The sequence below is a fragment of the Camponotus floridanus genome, unplaced genomic scaffold (genome assembly GCF_003227725.1).
Source record: "Camponotus floridanus strain SB8 unplaced genomic scaffold, Cflo_v7.5 scaffold5, whole genome shotgun sequence".
Lineage (NCBI taxonomy): Eukaryota > Metazoa > Arthropoda > Insecta > Hymenoptera > Formicidae > Camponotus > Camponotus floridanus.
Window position 1 is genome coordinate 3,829,981 of NW_020229658.1, and position 21,299 is coordinate 3,851,279.

General features: G+C 33.6%; 1 protein-coding gene across 4 annotated transcripts in view; it reads left to right on the forward strand.

Annotated features, from left to right (window-relative positions):
* Positions 1–21,299, forward strand: part of LOC105258023 — a 328,244-nt gene that overhangs the window by 53,423 nt on the left and 253,522 nt on the right. For all 4 annotated transcript variants that reach the window (XR_003123324.1, XR_002192862.2, XM_020029615.2 and 1 more), the window contains exon 3: positions 2,422–2,594. Coding sequence is in view for 2 of the 4 variants with exons in the window: in XM_020029615.2 (XP_019885174.2) it covers positions 2,431–2,594 (164 nt within the window). In the remaining 2 variants the exon portion in view is untranslated. The remainder of the gene's footprint in view (positions 1–2,421; positions 2,595–21,299) is intronic.

Sequence of the window (21,299 nt, forward strand, 5' to 3'; positions counted from 1 at the left end):
AAAATAAAATATCCATTAAGTTATAGCATATTTTTGCGAAGTAAAGAAGTTCGGTAAATTCGATAAATTCGAAAATTTTTAATGTCTAATGATTGCGAATCGATCGCGACGACTAATTCGAAACTTCGAAGTTCTCGATGGTATTCTGGACAGGATATACACATGGTTGATGGCGATGCATTTGCCGTCAAAGGTACGGAAGTGAAGATCACAAAAGAAGTCCCGGAATCGCCTTCGGCTCAGTGATTCGATGTCACGTGTGACGAACTGAGCGAGTATGTGTGTATATGATTCTCCGTGTATATGCGTGACATATTGTTTTCGCGAGTGCACTGTCGCGAAGGGGAGCTTGTACGGCGCTCGTTTTGCACCTCTCACCCTCGTCTCGTCCGCTTTCGCATTCACCCTCGTCGATCTGCGTGTTCGTAGTTTTACGAGTGGGCGTTATTGTGTTACGACGTATACCGCGGTAGCTTCGCAGACTCCTACGGTGCTCCAGGCCACGGATTTGGGCGCAAACGTTATTATTTTTCGCAATTTGCTAAGCAGATGCTTCCCATTGTGAAACCGTCGGCGTGGTACGGTTGTGTCGCTCTCGCGGGGGAGTTTATTTTCCTGGCTCGTCTCCGACAGACGCTTGACATCGCGATATTTTGCCTCCGCTCGCGTGACGAAATAAATTTTGTTGCGCGCGAATCCGTGCAATCGTGAAATCTTTTTTATTCCCGTGCACGAACGCAAATATGCGAGGTGCGCGAATTGCGAAAAACAGAGAAAAAGAGTATGCGTAATGAACTAGGAAGTCAATTTTAGTGCAAAACTAAAAAATTTTTCAAATAATTTAGTAACTAAATATATATTTTGAAGGCATAAAAAATATTTTCTTTTCTGCGAGCAGAAATTGTTTATTTTTTATTTCTCGTTTAATTTATTTTCTGTAAAAAAAAACGAATTATTCATTATCGTATTTAATAATTTCGAGATAGATTATTATAATTTTTTGAGATAAATAGCAATAAAGAAAAGAAATATAAAAAAGAAGAGAAATATAAAAAAGAAAATAAGGATATTAAAAATCTCATATTTCATTTGAATAAAGATAATTTTTAAGACTTTAACTTCCATTCTTTCTCTCTCGCTTTTTTCTTTCTCTCTTTATGTATATAATTTACCTTATAATAATTTTTTAATATTATTGTCTCGAAGCTTTACGTAGCTTTTATGTCCATTAAACTCACTCAGGAAGTATCCTTCTTGTATCTTTATCTTTCTACATGGATATGTCTCAAGTTGTTGCATTCATGCGCACGCGAGCGCGAACGTTGCGTATCCGTGCCGGAGGCTGAATATTTAAACTAAACCTTGCTAGTATTGTTTCACCGGCATCCCCATCTCGTAGACTATACACGTAGAGAAATAATGATCACACTGGCCATCGTTTTCTACCCTTCCTTCTTTCTGCTTGTCTTCTTTGCCGTTGTTGCATCGTCCATGCTAAAACATCCGCGAAAACAATGTTGCACTACCGGCAAAATTGTATACAGGCGCATTTCTTTCTTCCGACTGTCATGCGAGGGGATGGTTGAATATGGGAAGCATCACACACACATTCGCGAATTTCCTTCAGTACATACCACAATTTTATCATGGACCATTCATCCTTTTTTTAAAGATATTTCTTGCGGTTGGTTGTACAATAGTAGATATGTGAAAGAATAATATCAGAATAATATCAGAATATTTATTCTATACATAGTTTAGCGCTTATTTTTATATTTTTTCATATTTATTTTTGATAAATTTAGAAATAGAGTAAAATTATAAAATATATCATCGCATACGTGTATTGATTTGACTTTTTCTTTCAAAAAAATATCTTTTGCTCTTCGTATATATTTTATAATATTCCTAGAATTAATGGTAACGCTATTGAATCGTATCCAGACCTGTTTGGCGCGTTAAACTAGTTTGAATAAACGAAGGGAAACAGACTCACAAGAGAGAGGCAAACTGTGAAGCTGACTACATACTACGAAGTGGAAGTTTTAACGTTAGTAATCATACCAGCTGGTAGTCATTTTTTCGTTTTTCTTGTCAGTCCTTTTCAAACATTCACTCTTTTTCAAGTTTATCATTTCTGTGATCTTTCGTACTGTTAAAGTTATGATAAACGATACTTTTATGTCGAACTTTTGATGGCTGACGGTTTTTTTATTTGGTTTAATTTTTTCTCAAATAATACACTTAACTTTTATTGAAGTATCTATAATTATTTGACTTAATAATAACTAAATAATAAGAATAATTGATTTAATAATAACTAAATAATAATAAGAATATAAATATATCGCAATTCTATATTATATAATAAAAAATATATTTTCTTGAAAATAACCATATATTTTATTTCATTTTTTATAGATATATATTATGGAGATGCGGACAGAAAGACCACGAACTGCCGGTCGAATAGCACCAACTGGAAGAGTAACACCAACGGTACATCAAACTAGTGGAGGTCGAAGAAAAGCTATACCAGTTCCACCTCCGAGAGTGCCGACTCCTATGCCCGTTGCGAATAATAATCAACAAAAGTGAGTACATTCAAAAATTTTAATTGAATTTATATTTGCAAGAAAGAATCAATTTCAAGACTTTTTTCTTCGTTACATTTTTTATATAAAGTATAATTAATTACTAATATTGTAACATATATTTCATAAAAATAAGGGTATTTCTACTACACAATTATTTATGTGTTAAATGGATCTCGATGATTTTTCAATTATTTTCTAATACTTTTAAGTGTTACAATTTTTTACTTTTATATATATCTAATACACAATTTTACTCATACACGTACAAATACACTCACATGCACATATAGTTTGTCTCTTATAAAATACAAATAATAATAGAAATAATACAATGAAGAATTGATATTTCGAAATTGATCCTTATTTGCATATGTCGCCCAAATTATTTGCATAGCAAATATCTATAGCGATAATTCGATCGTGTAGTGGTCTCCATAAGTTTTGTAAAACTTTATGCAACGACGATATATCAGGATCGTGCTTCTCGAACTCGTCTGGTGCGTTTATTAATGCGTGCTTATTCATCCGACGACACTGCGCACAACTTTGTCGCATAGTTTAACGGCAGATTTTACAGTGAGTTTCTAATCGCATCAATTCCTCGCGAGGATAGGTGCCATTAAGTGTGTCTCTCGCATCAAAGTACAGTGGATAGTAAAACGGCTCGGGATAGCTACGGCTGATTAAACTTAACCAGGAAGCGCAGGGTCGTTGCTGCCCACTTCGCTGATCTCCTCCAACAATCTGCTTCAGTCAAGCGTTGGTTCGTGCAGAACCGGGGGATTTGGCCGCCACCACTCGCGGATAATACCACCCCCGAGATGTTAAGCCTTCGTGGTCGGAGTATTTTTCGGAGCTGGTGTTCGCCAGGCTGGGGATTTTCGAGGGCGGTTTTATCGGGACGCCGCAAACTGCGCGCATAACAGTTGAGCTTGATAATTGAAAAGCTAAGTAATGAAGATGGAATATACGACATAAAAAGGTAATTACACTATAAAAATTTTACATTTTTAGGCCAAAAAAAATATTTAATAAAATATTAATATTTTATTAAATATTTCTCTCGGCCCAAGATGTAAAATTCTTATATTAATAATAAATATTTAATAAAATATTTATATTTAATTAAATTTATGATAAAAGATTCCGAATTAACTTTCGTTAAACACACATACAAACACATATTATACATAGTATATTTTTTAATTTATTATTCCATCTTTATTTGTTTTACAATATTATATTTAAAATTGATAAGAATCGTTCGTGGAACGTATTAATCTCTCGGTCTAAGTAAAATTCCAGTCTAATTAAAAGATGCTTTTCGTTTGCATTGAATCATGGAAATTGATATCTTAGTTAGATAAAAATCGTCATTAATAAGCACTGTCAGAAAAAGTTAGAAAAAAAATGGTTGTTGACATTTGATTTTTTATCAGCATCTTGCAAACTTTTTTAACTAGTTACAGTTAATTACTGTGCAATTGTTTCCATTTCGTTCGATTTGTATTGGAAATATATAGAGACAACAGCTTTTAATTTATCTTTTGGTTATATAAATGGATCAATTAAAATATATTATTATCTCAAAGAATAAGAACAATTAAGAATATCTTAAAGAATAAGAACAAATATGTCACGATTTTAACGAAATCGATTTATAATCTTCACGCAAACGCATACACGCACAATAATTTTATTTTTTTGATAATAACTAATACTTATGAAATTTTTTAAGTTATAATTTGTCGAATAAAACATTTCATGCTTTAAGATTTGTCAAGATTCATATTCGTAATTACTTGGGTGGATATAAATATAACTTATAGTTGTTAAAGATTTTAATCTCAAGCATACTAGAAAAGAGAAAGAGAGAGAAAAAAGAAGGAGAAGGAAAAAGAGAAAGAGAAACTAATGAACTGTAAAAAGAATGAAAATGAATAGAGATTAGAGAATTGAAGATTATTTAGAAAAGTGATTGTTGCAACTGTCGAAGTATTCATAAGTCTAGGATTGTATCATCATAATTTTGTTGCATATTATATTGTTGTTCTGTTGTTATGCGAAGAAATTTACATCCTACCGGAATTGTAAAATAAGATTTTGCTTTCAATGTTTTTAAAATTATTTAATATGTACACATGTGTATATATAAAATAATGCATATGAAAAAGATTAATATCTGATTCAATTATAATAATTTTAATAGAAAAATAAATTTCTCTCTTTCTTTCTCATATTACACAATATATTTTTCAACGATAAAATTAATAGTTTCATTTTTTAATAATTTTATAACAACTATTATAATATAACTCTATAATTTTCTAATTCTTTCTATCATATATACTGTAGGACTACTTTTATCTTGTCGATTTTATTTGATTTTCAGACTTATGAATATATAAAACTGTATATGAATATATAAAACCTGAACATATGCAATGCGAACCTATTAATTATAAGTGAGTAGCTTCAGCCGCAAAAAATATACGCGTCAGCGTGTGCATCGAGGGAAATTGTACGCGCAGTGATTAAACGCTGATCATTGAGATTCTACGATTTTCTGGTTCATGGTATTTTTATGATTTCCATGGCATTCGTTTTCTAATCTTCCCTCTCTTTCTTTCTTGGTACGTACATTTCATTAAATACTCCTTTTTTTGCCGTATTCGTGACCACCCTTCGTAAATATTCGTGCGGCGAAGGTTCTACAGCTATTCGCAATGAATCCTCGTTCCCCGGGGGTGACCGTAGACGCGGACCAAATAAAGGATGGGATGGGGATGCGTCAGGAAGTTTGAAGTATTTTCTTCATAAAGCTTTCGAGGTATCTAAAATATTCGCGACGATGTGGATTTCGCTTTCGGATTTTAATTAATTAACGAGCGGATACACTGACGGATCCGAATGAAGCCGTTCGGTTAGACGATGTGTGTAGCAATGGGAGATGATGATGGCGGTGAAAGATGGGTGGAGGAGGTAAAGGTTCATTAGAACCTCGCGCAGCTTGAAATTCTGTCGACCACAATGTAAATAACTCACTTGTGCTTTATATAAAGCAGAGAGAGGACCTTTGTACCAAAGAGCCGCCCGTATGCGTTCATTAGGCGGTGTTTAGCGTAGTTACATCAGTACATTTTGAACCATACCACCGTGCGCGAACATACAGATGTACAAGTCCATACTACGCATTACACATGTATGTAAAGAATCGTTGAAATGCATCGAGAGAACTATTTGGCAACGCTCGGAAATGCGAAATCTCGTCATATCCGTCATATTCGTTTGTGATAATTGCATGGAAATTATATGAAAGGAATATATTTCACAGCATATGAAGAATTTGTCGAACCAAGAAAAGTATACGAGATTTTTACCAGAGAAAACACGAGACGAAACAGATAGTAATTATCGTCGCGAATCGGCCGAGTCGCATGGTCGCCTCTCTGGGGGTAATAATACGAAAGGAAATAATACGAAAGACAATAATTACGGTCTCAAAGAGGAGCGATTCTCCAGGATTCGTCTCCTAGGAATATCGTGACTAACGAACGCCCTGGTGCTACCGCGGTGGAATATACGCCAATTAGCTCGTATTTTTCGTCTCAAAGAGATCAAACCTCGATTCTGTATTAGTACTGAAGACCAGAGGTTACGGTCGTAAAGAGTCGTTGGTAGAGACAAAGTAGAGGTACCGTTGGAGATAATATCAAAGGGTAGTTAAGCCGTAGTATAAAGTGCCGGCGTCAGAGAGCTTTTGCGATTTCTATAGAAGGAAAACGCATCCTATGTTCTTTTTCGTAAATTTAATCTATCTCGTTGCCCTGTTAATTTAACCTTTTTGCACGTTGTTTTTACACGCTTTCGGTTATTCAAAAAAGTTGATTAAACAAATTTAAATATAAAAGGTATTGTATATTAGAAAAAAAACAAAACATAATTCTTTAAGGATGTTTGGCGGGAATTGAAATGACTGAATCTATATAGTTGATTCTTGTGAACAAAATTTTTAACAAAATTATTTGCTACAATTATTTTTAATAGAGAGAATTTTAAAGTTCCTTAATGTTAAATATTTCTATAATTTAAAAGAAAATTATACATTATAATTGCGAGAAACTATCTATTCTAACATAACTAGAACATAATATTATTAAAACACAACTTAACTGAATAAAGAAAGAAGTTCCCTATAGAAAGAATGTTTTTCCTATTTAACTTTGAAAAGGACTCACAATCAGAGCAGAGTTGAAACGTTCTCGAGTCATTTTAAATATATATTTTTACGCTTCTTATTGTATGTAAGATAAGTGACTTTACAAAATTTTTATTATAATATATTATTAATGTCACGCACCTACGTTTTTGATTCCTAGTCTTGTTTTACTTCTTATTAGAATAATAAGATTCTATTTGATTACATCTGATGAATTGATTTCGCTTTTATCATATTGTAGAAATATAACTTTAATATATATTAATAGAATTACAATTCATACATATAAAAAATATTTCAACGCCGTGGTAATCAAGTCATTTTTATAATACACAAAGTTTTTTTAGGAAGTTGACACACATTGTCTATATTCATGTAGACTTTGTCATCTCATCCTCGGTTCAATATCCTCTCGCGTGTGCTTCTCTATGGATCCAATTTAAGGCCGGTTGAAAGACTCGATTGATTTGTCGTGCATGTCGAGAGTTAATTAGCTTCGAGTATAGGCGATGGTAATCTAAAGGTTCTCTGGCTGGCGACCTTTAATCAAGCGATTAATCAAGCGATAGCTTGACACATTATCGACCTCGTATGTGCTAACTAAGACCATCCAAAACCTCGCGTTGATGATTGAGTTTCTTGTAATTTAATCAATTATTTATTTAACTATCGTATTTTATATTTACGTCTATGTCACATAAGCAGTGTGTTATTTGTTTCAGCGAATTTATTGACCAGTTATCTTTCTCTTTCTCCATTTTATATTATACGATCTACATGTATAATTAAATTCAGCCCATATATTTTTTATACAAACTATCTCGCTTGCTGTATACTTCTATTTCATATTGATTGATACGAGTATATCTTCCGAGAGACATACAAATCCAACGAATCACGATAGTAATTTATTTTTTACGGCTCCTGATAGGGATTTATTTCTTTATGGTCTTTTGATTTGCCTCTTTACAACTGTTGATAGTAACTCGCAGGCTTTACGGCACTTGATAGCGATTTATATTTCATCACACACAGAGACCGTTTCATTCGCCGCCTTTTTTCATCCCGCATTGATCTGCACCGATGAATTCGTCGGCTGCCGCGTTGGCTTTTGATGGATTGTGCGAGCACGCGCGGATACGCCGCCTCAAATACGTCGAGGTGCTTAACGAGGCAGATTTTCACGGGATCGGTCGACGAATGGGAATATGGATATTTTGCTACGAGAGAAACTCGATGCCGTGCACGTTCGGACCACGGCGAAATATGCGTATGAAAATAGTACAATGCAGCGTTTGTACCACGTAGGTCAGAGGCCCGCAGAAATTTTCAACTTCAAAGCTGCGAAATACTTTTATTGGCAGATGGCAAATTGCATGTATACAAAAAATGTTGCGTGCAAAAATATCTTAATTCCTAACAATTTAATTTTTAACATATGAGAACAATCTTCTCCTTTCTTTCTTCCTCTTATTATTTTTGATATATAAATATATGTTAAGAATGCAATCTCAAAATTGATATTTTGCTAACAAAATTATTTCTAAATATATTGTTTTCTTAATTATAAAATATATCGTCTTAACATATAATTGAACATTAATGAATTGAGCGAACAATTTTCTTTGGTCTAATCTATTTTGTTTTTATTTCGTCTAAATAAATATCAATATTATCAAAGTAAGAGCAGACAACTGACATTTATCGGATTAAAAAGCACTTTATCTAATAGAAGATTTTTTTAAAGTACAAGGTGTACGAAACTATCATTTTATTAGCGATTAGTTTATTGAGTTTAAGTTTCATGCAGCAGTGCAAGATCTGCTTTATCAGCTCGCGATATACCCGGTGTCGCAATAGAAAACGGTTGGTATCTCAATCTAGCGGCAAGCCACAGAAACATGATTACGAGGATGCTGCGACGTCGGGACGCCAATAGTGCTCGGCGTCTCCGTTGGCAGGCGCCACTTTCCAAGGAGTCGCCACTCGAGGGTGTTTTTCACCCCTGATAGCGCGGTCGAAACTTTACTCTCTACCGAGATTCACAGTTAATCCAAACTTGTAAACTTGGAAACGTCCGCGGGATTACTCTGTAATTAATTAGATCGTGAAAATAATGTGTTTCTGATATCTATTGCGGAACCGTATCAAACTTTAACTTTACTTGAGCGCAAACTTGATTAAACGCGTTCAACTTTTGCATGATTTAAAAGTTTACTGTCAAGAAGTTAAAATTAATTCTCATATTATATTAGTTTATCGAGTCTTCGCGTAGCCATGTTTAAAGAAAAAAAACTATCTAATTCGTTATCGAAATACGCGTGCCTTTTAATTTAATGTGAATGAGAAAATAATAGAGGAATAATATGCAGATTAGCGATAACGTTCGCCGACTATTTTCCGCAAAGGTGTTTATCCGATACTCATAATCTTGAAAATCACATTGTATTTATCCGCATCGTGAATATTTTATCAAGTACAGGTCGTTAACCTAATGGAAACGGCGTTAAGACCGAGGGGATCGATATGATGCACTTTCGCCATCGTCATCCACGAAGTCCAATCGTGAGAAAAGGCATCGTGAGGAAAGGCGAGAGAATCCGCGCAGCTCTAATAGCGCGTGAACGCACTTAATGGAACCATTTGAATTATAATGCGGTCGATCGGAGCCGCGATTGGCAGCCTCCGTCCGAGGATCCCAGATCGCGGCGTCTTGCCCTAATCTTCTTTCCCGATTAGAAAACCGGTCCATCTCGCACCGTTACGAAGCAATAGCCATAATGATAAAAGATTGATAATTATTAATATTAATATGCACGATATATTTCCGCTTTTACATTGCTATATATTTTTTTATAAAATATTTTGGTTTTGCGTAAAAATAAATCATTTCGTTAATTTTCCTTGATGGCTATTTAAAATTAATTAAACTCGATTCTTATTTTACAAATTAATTCCATTAATGTGCTTGGAGATATTATTTTTTGAAGCTAATTTTCAATACAGTTCTATTTTATATGGAAAATAAAAGAGAAAAATAAAAAAGTTATAAACAAAAAATGTAAAATTAAAATAGAAACATGTTAAATTTTTCGCTCGAAAGTAATCAGAGAAGTTGGAGTTACGGTCTCGTAATCAATATTTTCACGGCGTACATGATCGCAGTTTACAACGATCATTAGTGCCATAGTTGAACATAATTATTTGTAATTTATTTAATATCCGGTGCTTTAATGATGTTAATTACGCAAGATGAGGCCGCCTTCGCGTAATCATCTCTTCAGTATCAACTCTTGAGTCTGCCGACCTTCAACGCCTGCTCCTTCTACCGTGTGATAACGATTCCAACAACGCTACAATTGCTGTCTCTTTTTTCCTTATTTAGCTCGTTTTAATTTTTCTCTTGCGTCAATGGCGTTGAAGATGTCATCATTGTTGAATGTTGTGCGCAGCAAGGGAAAGTAATGCGTCTTGAAAACTAAATTACGAAAAAATTCTAATATTGCTAAATTTTTTATTGAGTGTTGAGTACACTTTAATTGCGTACTGAATTGCAAATGTGAAATGATGTTTAATTAACGTTAGCAAGAAGTAGGCGGGACGTATATACATGTAGTGAAAGTTGTCACGGACAAATGATAATGCCGCTATTGTAAGAGTTAAATGCTAAATACGCCTGATGAATGAGATATCATTTGATTAGGAACTGCGTCTCACAAGTTATCTTTCATTTCTTAACGTGACTTAAACAAAAAAGAATATTATAATTCTAACTATAAAGTTTAAATGAAATATACATATGTGAGGAACAATCTCATACAATCTTATGATTTCTTTTTAAATTTCCATTTTCAATATATTCTTCTAAAGGAAGAAAATTTTATTTTCTACGCCGTCTTAATGATATTTTAAATAAATGTCTTAATGTATTCATTGACATTTATAATTTAAATTTCAAATTTTTTATAAATTATTGTATCAAAGTTTCTCTAAAATTGCACTATACACATTTATAATGATATTAATTAATTAATAAAAATTAATATCAATATCAGTATTAAAAGTATTATGAGACATTTTGTACAAATTGAGATAGATGATCATGAAAAAATATTTATTAATTTAGGTTTAAAAATATCGAATATTTCAAAGATTATTTATTGACAAAACCATAGAATACAGAGTTAAAATGAACGGATGAAGTTACAAGCACGCACTACTTGCAACCGTCAAGATAGCGATCGATATTTCGGCCTGAAGCTCCGTTAATGAAATCGTTTAATTCTATGCTCGCGACTCCACGTACGCGCCTACAGATTGTTACAGCACCCGCTTCACCATCGTCTCTCAGACGTTTATAATAATGATGCTAAATTATCATTTCTGTCTGTCGTATCTCCGGTAACTCTCTCGGAAAACAATGAGTGTGGGTGATTCATATAGCCGGTTCATATAGCACTTTGTGTCGAGTTTCTCGAACTATATGGATATGGACATCGCTATAACGGTCAACCATCATCTAATATGTCTGTATATGTCATCAAACAAATTATTTATTTTATTATTTTATCATTTATTTGTTATTTATTTTTTATATATTATTTATTATTTATTTAAGATTATATTATTTATCACCTTTTTAATTCTTATAGTAAGATTTTCTTGTCTAATTTCTATAATTATATATAAAATTTTTAATTTATATAATTATATATAATTAATTATTTAATTTATATAATTATATATAAATTAAATTAATAATATAATTTAATTAATTATTTAATTTATATAATTATATATAATTAATATATAATATATAATTATATATTATATGTAATTATATATATATATATATATATATTATATATAATTATATATAATTATATATTATATATAATTAATTTCTTCAATTATAAGAAACAGATAATAAGTTTTTAATAAATGTGGAATTTTATCATTAATGAAACAAATTAAATAAAAATAAAAAAATATTTAATTAACCATTGTCCATGAAAAATAATATGTATGTTTATAGCTTTATATCATTTTTTATTTGAATGATTTCACTTGCGTAAATACCATCAGTTGACTACCTGTGAGTTCAAAATATAGAATATACAGGATATGTGCGTGCATAAATGTGCAGGTTAGGTGCGTCTGGTGCCAATGATCCACTATGAATAATCGATATCGTGTTTACTCGCGTTTACCTGCGGCGTTGGGTGGACGCAAGTGGGCGTAGAACATGGATCACAAGATTATCTTGTTTAAAGGATACTCTATCTAAAGGATATCCTGTTTAAATGGACATCTCAAGATCTTCGGGTATTGTCTCACAAATGAAATATGAAAATGTTAACTGAGATGTTTTAGGTAGATTTTATTCGTATTTTCTCTTAATTACTATTTTTTTAAATTAAATTTAGAATTCTTCAATCGATATAAATACTGCTCTTTGTTTGAGATTTTTGATATTACGAAACCGATTAAATAACATTTCTTCATAACTTTCACTACTTTATATATAAATATTTTTTATAAATTAATCTTCAAATTTTATTATGAAAAATTGAAATAAAATTGAAATAAAATAAATTTTCGAAAAAAATAAATTTTCTTTAATATATTATTCTCTATCAGATTGTTAAATACTGTTACTATAAATATCTAATTGAACGGTTAACAATATTGCTTTTTATTTTATCGTTCGCAGGACAATGACCATTGAAACGTGCGAGACTCTAACACTCGATGACAGAGATTGTTACAGGAAAAATCTGTAACAGACAGTGTTTAGTGCTTTAATTTTATTTTTTGGTCATATTTGCGATATTTACGATCAATATATCGCGCCTCTAGCATGAGGCTGAGCATTTTATCATTCGTCGCGCACATAAATATAAACTAGCTATTATAAACACGCACGAGATTTAATACAGCAAGCCATAAAATTTGCATAAAATTGCATTTGTGTAAATTACGACATATAATAACGGAATCAACTTCGATTGAATCTATTGTAACATTTTCCTCAGACTTGGAACGTTACACGTTTATCTGGCTTATTATATAATTATGAACGGTACAACACATTCATATATGCCTCTAAATATATTCATAATTAAGATATTAAACGATATCCTGTTACGGAAATTAGCCGGCCATATTTATGGCAACGTTAACAACGGAACAGTCATTATATTTTTATGTAATCTGATTAAGATAACGCAAGATTATATAATTTAGAATAGAACATAATTTTATTAAAGGAGCACAAAAAGATTCTCATACACATATAGCATACTATGTGGCTTCTTGCAATTTATTCATTTTTATACTATCTTTATCATCTTTTATACTCTATCTTCTTAGTTATCTAAAATACTTCACATCATTGAATTTGTAATCTTTGAATTTTGTAATTTCTTTAGCGTTACTATAATTTCAATTGTGTCGTCTTGAGAAGAAGCTGCCTGAGCTACGCGCGTTTAGTTATTAATTCCGATGCACGTCGAATGAGCCAAATTTGTTACCGGCGGTGCTATCTCAGGCGTTAACATACGCGTTTTAACGACGGTGCAATTAATTAATCCCCTAACGGCACGGCACATTGCGGCGCGAATAGCGGAGCTATGTAAATTACGCGTCGGTGCGCGTCAATATCGGCTCGCGGAATGTGCTTCCATATACTTAACGAGACAACGCGCGTGTGAGTCGGGTAAATTCAGAACGCGGTGATATAATAATGTATCGACCTGCCAAGTGTACACTCACGTCGAGTCATTGCAAGAGAGATACCCACGCGTGATACGCACAATAGTGCTGCTTCTCTGATAGCTTCCTCGCCATTTTCGTACACCACGATAAACGCACGCTAAACACTCCTGCATCGTTTATCTCGCATAATCTGTATATTATTACTATGAGTTACGCCCGCATTTCCTTTTACGAAATCTTTGATTTTTGCTTTAAATTGTTAATATTTTTTTAAATAAAACTAACAAGATATTTTATTATCGTGTCTTATATAATAACAAGTGATAATTAAAAATCTTGAGGTTTTTATACATTTCATATCTAATAATAGAAACATATCTTTTCGCATTTCGAGTTTCGCGTTCTCTTGCTTCGGTACAACAATTTTATTCGATTCAGGCGATAAATACGCGTTTTGCGCGTGACAAGCGCACGTTTATTCGTTATTTTATCGTCATCCACAGCTACGGCAGACAATATGTCATTTCGGAACGACATCGGCGCGATAGCACATTGTTTCATACATTTTTATCTATGGAAATCCGAGGGAAGCAATTGGTCTTCTTCTCGACACGCATGTTTATATTTATAGCAAATCAGAAAGTTTTTATAAATTTCATTTCATTAGATTCTTGTTACAATTACGATTAACCGCTTTCCTCGTTCGCCAAATATAATGCAAGAAAGGATCGGTCAATTCATTATTGAAACTGGATCCCGAGGATTATTAATTACGAAAGACATAGTTATAACTCATATATGCGTGTTACCGTTACCGGCGAGATATATAATTACTTTCCAACGTATGTTCTTCATTAATCATTATCGATTTAATTTATAAGTAATCACTGCGTTACTATATTTTAAAAAAATGTACATAAAGATCTAATATATCTCCGTCAGCTTTCGATATTACCTATATTACCGAGTCCATCTTTAGAAGTATCGTAAAATTGATTCATTCCCGACCCAGCTGGGGAGATATACGTGCGATAAGGCGTATCAATGAATGGGCGAAAAAGAGCGTTGAATAAAGTAGCTCTATTCTGTCGCGAAGGAGCAGAATCGCGGCGCGATTCATAGATCACCGATAAATCTCTTTCGACGCTCACAATCGCCACTTATGACAGCGATTTGGTCGGTGTCGCGGGATCACGGCCCCCGAGGTCCTTTGGGGATGCCGTGCTACATCGACAGCGGGAATGTAATGCGGTGGTTCCACCGTATGGAATGCCCACGGGCCGCAGGACGCGCGTGTCCCGGCCTGATGTTGATGGATAAGCGGCTCGCGCTTTGCTGATGCGCGATTTGTCATCATACAGCTGATGCGCGTGCACGCTGTTGTTCTCTGTATGTCCGTACCTGTGTATCTTACTATTTGAAATAGACGCTGCCACACTTCGACTCTGTGTTCGTAGCGAGACACACGTTCTGTCGTGTTCCCGTCATCAGGGATAAGAACGATACGTGGGCGATAATCATTTTTCTCAGAAAGCGATACGTGAATATCGATAAAATATTTGTCAAAGAGAATCTAAAGATAATTTATATATTATATTATATATTATATATTATATTACATGATTGTGTGAAGTATTATATATATTATATATATATATAATACTTCACGCAATCAAATATATATAAAAGGCAAATTTTCTATAAAAATTCAATTAAATAATTCAATTAAATAATATTTTAATAAAACTATTAAAATTCAATATTTAAAATAAAACGTTATATTTTAAATATTTCATAAATGTTTCATTGAACTTATGCGAAAAATTGATACGATATCATTTTAGAAAAACACAGTTGCAAATATATAGTATCTTTAGTTATGGACGGTACTATATCGATATTCTATCGATAAGACTTTCCCAACCGATCAAAAAATCCATATGAAGATATAGATTTCGTCAAGGAGCGCATTTCTGAAGCTTGACACGAAACGACGCCCTGTACAAGAATCTCAATTATTCATGACGATCCGCGCGCTCTCAGCTCTCGGGTGTACCCTTCACACGCGTTATATCGTCGTACCATGCAAAGCAGAAACCCTACGAGGACTCTGCCTCCCGTTCGTTTCCTTTTGTTCTCTCTCGCGAGCGAATAACGATCGTCTGTGAAGCTATTCGCGCACGTCCGAGGCTTGCTTTGCGTGTGCCAGTGAAATATTCCAAAATTATGCGGTAATATCTGGCGGCGACGTAAACACACACATTCTACATACGCACACATACGCACGCGTGCTCCCGAGGGAGCGTCACCTGTGTAACGGGGGTAAGATACGAAGACATGAGAGCACCCCTCGGGATCTTCGCTTCTTCCTTTTCTCTCTCCTCCCATGCCGAACATTTTCATAAACTCCCTCATAAAGCATACTCGCACATCCCGCCATGCATCTTGCCGTCAGGCGCAAAATGGATACATTGGCATTAATTACGCCTGAATGGATTTGCGAAAGCGGATGGATTTCGTAACTTTCGTAACAATACTGAAATTCCAACAAGTGGAAGGATCGGGTTGGAGAGAAGCGAAGGATGATAGTGAAATGCAAAGGTGGTGGTGTCAAACAGAAATTATATGTTGGCGTGAACTGTAATATGAGGTTTTTGTCCATTTCAAATGCACTTTCTTCGTTTTCCTTTACTTTTTTCTATTTTCGTTTTCAGCTACGAAAATGAGCTCAAAAAAAGCTAAAACAGTACTGAAAGTGGCAAATATATAATATTTGGAGAATGATTTAACATTTTATTTGTATGTAACTTAGTTAATTATGATAATTATTTAAATAGGTTTTATTTTTTAGAAGGATTAAGTATAACAATGATATATACAATATACAGGGTCCCAGTTATCTTCTGTCATCTTTCAAAGACAGATTCCTGAGATCATCTGAAGACGATTTTTCCTCAACGAAAATGTCGAGGCACTAATAATTTTCGAATTAAAAGTGATTGGAAATAAGGATTTTTTCGAAAACTAAGCTTTGTAGAAATAAAATATTAACAAAACCACATTCTTTGATTAATTTTAAATAGAGTTTACTTTAATTGAGTTTTAATTTAAGACTTAATTGCAAAGATATATGATGACAAAAATCGGGAACATGCAAATAATGATGGCTGTCATTGACATTTTCGCTGAGGAAAAATCGTCTTCAAATGATTTCAGGAATCTGTCTTTGAAAGATGACGGAAGATAACTGGGATATGTATATATATAAAATTAGTTTCCTAAATATATAGAAGGAATAAAAAGCAGGCAAAAAATATATGTAACTTTCTTATGAATTTAATTGAGCAAATCTTGTTTTTTAAAAATGATTGTTTTTAAACACGAGAAAAAGAGAAAGAGAGAAGTTATCGACTGTCAAAAATGTCATGCTTAAATAAGCATTGGATGTTAATCGATGGAACCGTGCCACTGAATTAATTCGCTTGCGACAGAAGGGAAAAACGAATGGCTCTCCTTTTGTAGATGGTTCCATCCTATAAGCAGTCAATGAATATGGATGACTGTCTTTGTATGCTTCGTCTCGATTCGCAGAATTGGAACTGTATATATTAATTACAATTTTTACACTTCTCCGCGTCTTTCTTTCTATTAAACGTGTTGAGGTTTTTCTCGGAAGATATCGGTTTATAAGAGTTTAATTTTTGAAGATTAAATTTACATCTTAAATATTTTTCACGTGACTTTTTATAATAATTTAATGATTATACTTTGGATACTTTGCGAATGCCATATTTCTGTTTAATTAAGATATGAGAAAAAAGATTGATTTATGTCAATGTGCAAAAATATTCATTGTAAGAAATTCTCAAACTATCTTATCGTTAGCTTATCTTATATTTTATGACATGACTGTTTATATGGCTACTTACCGTTTTATGGCGAATCAGCGGTGAAAGAGGGTAAATTCTTTCGAAATGCGGTAATGAAATGTCGTGCCTAAGACGCCATTGAACGACAAAACAACGCTCTTATGGGATCCGTGGAGTATTGGGAAATTATATACGGATACGCATTGCGACGGGATGGCAACTAAATACTTACATAACTGCTTATGCAAGTTGTAAATATATACTTATGGATATTTATACTTTCGTTCGAGAATTTTCAAGTTATATTGAATGCGTAATAACCACCATAAAAATATTTCCCAACGTTACAAATTTCGCAATCTGCTGAGACCACTTGATATTGCCATCATGAAAAGTCGTGAACATTATAATATATTGCTATGGCTATAATTTTATAAATCGATTCTTAGATTTGTTGTTTACTTATTTAGGATTTTATTTATTCAAAAAAAACACATGGAATAACAAACTATTTTTAAAGTTTTTTTTATAGAATAGCATTAAATAAAGTATTATGCTTTATATAGTACTTAAATGCATCATATGATAAAATTATACAATTATACAGAAGTGTCTATGTTACTAGGAGATATGCCCATATGAATAGTTCTGTAACAAAAAGTACAAATTCCAGCGCTGCATTGCACGCCCGTACCATGTTGTAATATCGAATTTTCGTATTGAAATTTAATACACGGTAATATCCTGAAATTCTCGGCGTAGAGGTGCAGAATTAAGCTGGAAGCTGGAAGGCAACCTATGTACACCAAGAATTCCATATCATTATGAACGATCGTGAATTGAAATTCGGAGCAAATGCGTGTTAGGATTTATCTAATATATTGATAGTAATAAATTAGATTGAATTAAATTTCTTCGAAAATTGTATATCTAATATATAAATAGGTGATCATGATAAAAAAAAGTTCAATTTTATTATCATTTATTTTTAAATAATATTTCGAAAGTAGAAATCAATTTTATAAAATCTATTTGGATATATAATAGAAAAAATATAAGAACAAAGGAAAACATAATAACTTTCGACATTAGGATACGTTCCCTTAGTTTTTGCAACTACGCATGTCATTAATAGCTAAATGTCGATAATCAATCTTAGGATTTTCGTTGCTAGGAAATTTCATTTCTATTCCCCTCATTTTCATAATCCGTGAACGTGAGTCTCGGATTGTCAGATAAAAGACCAAAAAATGATAAGAAAAGTAGTTGCTCGGTAAATTCGGTTAATATTTTTAGCAGTCTATCCACTCTCAGAAGAAAACTATTCCATTTAAAAAATTCTAAGGTTTCGCCATTAAAACTATGCAAACTTTTCGCGTCGAATAATTACACGATAACAATTAAATATATTGATTGCCAAGTTATTCTCTATTGATTTGGTGAATGACTCACACTAATAACTGGAAACAATCATTGGAAATAAACATTTCATTCATATATTTGTTACACAGTAGCAGTCATGCTAAGAAAATTTTTATTAATCAATTTCTTTATAGTTATCAAAAAAAATTTATTAGTTTTATCTTTATTATTTTATTTATATGAGCCTTAAAAGTGCGTCTTCGAATATTTTTTATAATTATGATATCTAACGAATTATTAATTATTATATTTTCTTAAAGAATTTTTGATGTTATATTATATAAAATAAAATATAATAGAATTTTTGATATATTATGTAAAATATAATAAAGATAATCACTATCGCAATTCTTATGGCGCGCTGCAATTGATAGCGGTCCGTTCGTAATTGCTTTTTCCTATGGGGGTTCTTCATTAAAAAAGTGGCGTTTCCTAATTTCTGCTCATCCCTCGGGCCGCCCTTCATTAACGCGGCGAGATCCATCGTCGGAACAAGCCGATACTTGTCGTGCCTCCACAATTAACCAAATTAACGGGCAATTAGTCGGGGAACCTCAGCACTCGAATAGTATGGGAGCCGAGGCTTACCTGCCATCTCTCCTGGATACTATAACGTCTTCCCTTCTTCAGCCACGTCATCCCACTGCTCGTCAATTTCTATCCGACGTTCCATCATCTCGGGGCTAAAGTGTCGATCGAATTACATTACGGCTTGTAGACCCCGAGGAGAAGGACGTCTTCGTGTTGCCCTCCGTGCCTTCCTAAGTCGAGGACCCTATTGCATATGAATATAAGTGTATTATCATAATATCATGCCGAGGGGTGGCTCCTCTTCTGGTTGGCTGCTAGGGGGATAAAATCTCCGGAATCGCGTCGGCGAGGGATGGAAGCCCCACTTTTACAGGATGTATACGGATGAAAATCTCGATACCTATCTGCTGGAATGCAGAATCGCGTCGCAGGAATGCAGCGCTGGATAAGCGAGCTGCTTGCTTGCATATACACGGCAGAATGTGATATATTGCGATGCACCTTTGCACTGTGTGGAATCTGATTTCGAATAGAATATTATAATGATATAAAAAGTACTATCTAACTTGCAGAAGATGTTCCGAGTTTTACACATTTTGTTTTTTGGAAAATAATTTTTAGTAAAAATTTTTTGACATTCTTAGCACATTTACAGTTAAATTTTAAATTACTTAAAAGATAAATTTTAACATTCATATTTGCACTGATAAAGATTCTAAAACTTTCAGTCACATATACGTAAAAATATCTTCTCAATTTCATTTTAATTAATAAGTAATATCTCGTGTTATTTAATCCGTGCTTAAAAATCGAAACTATGAGGAGCTCCATTAATGTCATTATGATAATGTGACGTGACCAAAGCCAATTAATGTCAACGAAACGAGTATTGTATCTCTGACGTTCTCGCTTAATTATCCTTTCTACATCGATCCTACAGTATAGCTAGCGCCGGCGGTGCAACCAAGGGAATTGATTATCTCTCCCCGGGAAGCAGTTCTTCGAGCCGCTGACAATGCCATTCACGTCTCGATCGAGGTGTCTGTATTTATCCGTAGCCCGCTCGGATTTGTCCGTCAATTAACGAGCGCGCTTTAATTAATGCCAGCTTCATCGCGACGTTGTGAGCTCGTTGGGATATAATGTCAAAGATTGACGACCTATCTAGGAAGCCGAGGAAAAGCCGATCGACCGTCTACAATGATGAGCGTATCGAAAGCCAAGAATAGAAAATAAACAGAAATGCTCTGGACATAAATATATAAAATAATTCTTTTAGATTTTAAAATCAATTAGATTTGAAAATTCAACTAATTAAAGGATTCTTTTCAAAAAGAAGCGGGAGATAATTTACTTATTTATTTATTTATTAACCCAAAAATTAATGAACAAAGTGTCAAATCATATTTTATTCTTTTTTACAAATTACTATTGTATCTTCTATTTATTAATAATCTTAAATTTTGGAGGAAAGCAATTATACATTCATAAAACTACTTCAAGAGAATTTACAATACATGAAAAGAATGTGCGACTTTTTTTTCTCATCATTTTGATATCTTCTTGATTATGTCAACATTGCAAAATGCATCGATGCACGCTGATGAGAAGCGTGCTGCCAGACAGCGGGAGATTGTTACCTGTCCTCGGGATAATGGAATAAATAAAGCAGGTCTTGGGGGGACGAGCCCGCTCGTTCCACGACCGTCTTTCTATTGTGTCGTTCTGACTTCGCAGGAATCGACTTCACCGGTCTATTACGTCTGTTCCGTTTCTCAAGATCGTTCGACAAGAACGCGAGGCTCTTCGACTTCCCATTCAAAATCTGTCGAACAGATAGGTAGATTAAACGGGCATTCAGTATTGGAGACTCGGCATCCCGTTTTTTATGAATGCACAATGAAAGTTGTAACGTGCGCTCGGTTAAATTGCCGGATCGCGAAG